Source organism: Oncorhynchus tshawytscha, unplaced genomic scaffold (genome assembly GCF_018296145.1).
Source record: "Oncorhynchus tshawytscha isolate Ot180627B unplaced genomic scaffold, Otsh_v2.0 Un_contig_15653_pilon_pilon, whole genome shotgun sequence".
NCBI lineage: Eukaryota > Metazoa > Chordata > Actinopteri > Salmoniformes > Salmonidae > Oncorhynchus > Oncorhynchus tshawytscha.
The window spans coordinates 1,922-4,654 of record NW_024605424.1 but is presented as its reverse complement, the minus strand read 5'-3'; the positions used below and the strand labels follow the sequence as shown (position 1 = coordinate 4,654).

General features: G+C 47.7%; 1 protein-coding gene across 1 annotated transcript; it reads right to left on the bottom strand.

The window, feature by feature from the left end:
- Window positions 1-51: 51 nt before the first annotated feature.
- Window positions 52-2,373, bottom strand: LOC121842079 (the record flags this gene model as incomplete). Its single annotated transcript, XM_042312190.1, has 2 exons — window positions 52-1,321; window positions 2,189-2,373. Coding segments are annotated over 2 exons (937 nt in total), but the record flags the coding sequence as incomplete, so codon positions are not given.
- Window positions 2,374-2,733: the final 360 nt, after the last annotated feature.

The following is a 2,733-nucleotide window of genomic DNA, read 5'->3' as shown; positions in this document are numbered from 1 at the left end:
TGAATAGGTATATGAGAAACGAGACCAAGTCGAGACGCTGGACAAGGCGGATACGGTATAGTAAAGGCCGTTTATTCAAAGTAATGATATCTGGCAATTACGTGCACGGCTCCGTTTCGTCAAGTTCTCAAACGAACCATTGGAAAAAAGAAGAGACTGGTCACAATCGTACAGTTCATTTTATACATTGAAATTACGTAGGTAGATTCTGGTAGTCCTGGCTCCTGGTAGGTTGTTCGTAGATGATAGACAGTCTCCTCCAGCCTGGTGTCAGTATCCCATTGGTTCTCGACAGAGTTCTTTGTCTTTGGAGCCCATCCAGAAGGGGAGGGGCTGCGTGTGTGTAGGTGTGTGCGTTCCTGTCTGGCCCTACCATGTTTTACTGTGAAAATACATTGCTATATGTTGTCTCAATTATAGCAATGCAATAGCAGTAAGCTGGTCATTTGCATAGGAAATAGCACTTCATTACAAATCCCCCTTTTCACGTCTCCTAAGAGACGTGACATGAATTAAAAGCCAGTAAAATTTATAGTCCCCCTCTTCACGTCTCGAAAGAGACGTGACAACTACTCATATGTGCATGTTTCAAACTCCACCAGAGGATCCTCCTGTTGTAGGAGGGGGAACATCAGTGCAGGGTCATTATTTGGTGGAATAGCAGAAGTAATAACATGAGAAAGCAGGGAGCGGGCACATGGGATGCAACAACAGCCACAGAGGGTTAATATATCGACAACCACAGAGATAGAGACCAGGATAGAAGAGACCAATACCTTATATTTACCAAATGCATCCATCCAGGAGTCCCACATGCTGGTATCAACCCCAGAGTGGGATTTCATTTTACCATTAAGGGTACGCAGGCCTTCTAACGCCAAAGTGAGGCTGCCATCAGAGGCTGTGTTATTAGGGATAAATGTGCAACATTGCTCCCCAAACATAAAACATATCCCACCCTTCTCAGCCAGCAACATGTCAACGGCAATGCGATTTTGAAAAGCCATAAGTGAAGTGGCAGCCAGTTGACCATGTACGGCCTCAAAACCTTGTTGAGTCCAGTTACCTAATTTTTGGACATTGAAATGTATATAGTTAATGCGGTCAACATTTTTATTCACAGTGCACCACCAGCAGAGAGATGATTCAAAACCTGCGGCGACCTGGTCCACCAGCTTGTACTCATCCGGGACCCCCCTAGGAACACCTATGGCATCAATATATGTGGGTTCCCCACCAGTCGGGGCTGCTTCCCGCTTGGTTCTGGTAGGCAGAAACTGTGGGTCCACAGCCTGTATCCGGGTCACCAAATCACCCACACCTATAGGGTAAACAGAGATAGGCAGCAGAAGTGTTAAGTCAAGTGTTACAAGCGCACAAGTACCCGTAGCATTATTGGGAGTTCTGTCAAAAAGCCGAGGTCCCCCACACCACCACCAGATGTCAGCCCTGATCACTGGCTTAAAACCACCATCTATTACGATAGTATTTGTACACCAGTCCACAGGGAGCAACCCTAACTGTAGTAGACCCCCTGTCATGTTAATACAGGAGAATCTGGCCCTGGCAACATCAGAGGAAAATACTGGTGCCCTGACCGTAGCAGAGACCACAGGGTAAACTGCATCCCACAAGGAGCAATTACCAGTCGGATTGTCTTTGTCCATAAGGGGCATTAAACATCCGATCTCGACAGAGGCCGGTACAATGCGGAGCAATGGTCTAGCACCCATACAAACTACGCAACTAGTGGGGGTTGTATTGGCTGCTTGTTCGGTCAATAATAACCAATTGTTAGACAAACCTGAGACACCTGTAGCAACCTGAATGTTCTCATCCGGGGTAGGGGTAGTGACCACTAACACAGCAGAACCCCACCCATCACTGTGCTGGGGTAGGGTATGTGGCTTTGCCATATCGTCACGCACCGTCACAGAAGTAGGTTGCGGTTGTGGCGTAAAGCAAATATATAGTGTGAAATAGACTTCGGCCCTGCTGCTATCTACATATGGGGCCAACGTAAAAACCTGGCAACCCATAGTGGTCCCAGGCCGTACAATCAGCTTCATTTGAAAACCAGTGCGTGAAAGTGTAAGCCGTTTGCGCCAGGCAAGGACAGCCCATCCCTTGGAATAGCTGGACCAGTCATATCCTGTTTCTGCCACCAGGTTTTTCCAAGACCACTCACCATATCCCCCTTTGGTTATATACCAGTTGAAACTGGAATAGGTCCAGGCAGGTAGCCCCAGACTATTTTGCGCATGACCCAAAAGGCCCCAAGGCAGGTAAACGGTGGTGGTGGCATTGAAAGGCAAACACAAGGTGGTGCTCTTCAACTCCTGGGGGTTACACTTAGTGATCCTCACCTCACGCCTAGAAACGGTATGGTCTTGTGGTAGATAAGAGGGAAAAGAGAGAGAGTTATTTTCACCTGGCAGAGTAGAATTCAGTGTGTGAATCGGTATTGGGTGCATCTGTTTGTCTATGAGCCATGTGAGTGTGAATAAAGTGACCCCTCCTATTAGAAGAAAAACAACAAACAGGGGTCCCGAGATCCCCAACCGTTCCCAGGGGGAAAGGTGTGATTTAGTCCGGGAGTATGGGGCTGTACCTCCCATTTTCCCTGGCTAAATAGATGTAGAATTTGGGACCGAATGTAGACCACTTAGGTCAGTTCTGACTTCCGTCAGTGTGCGGGAAGGGGTTGGAGCTGGTGTACAATGTGTGAGGTGG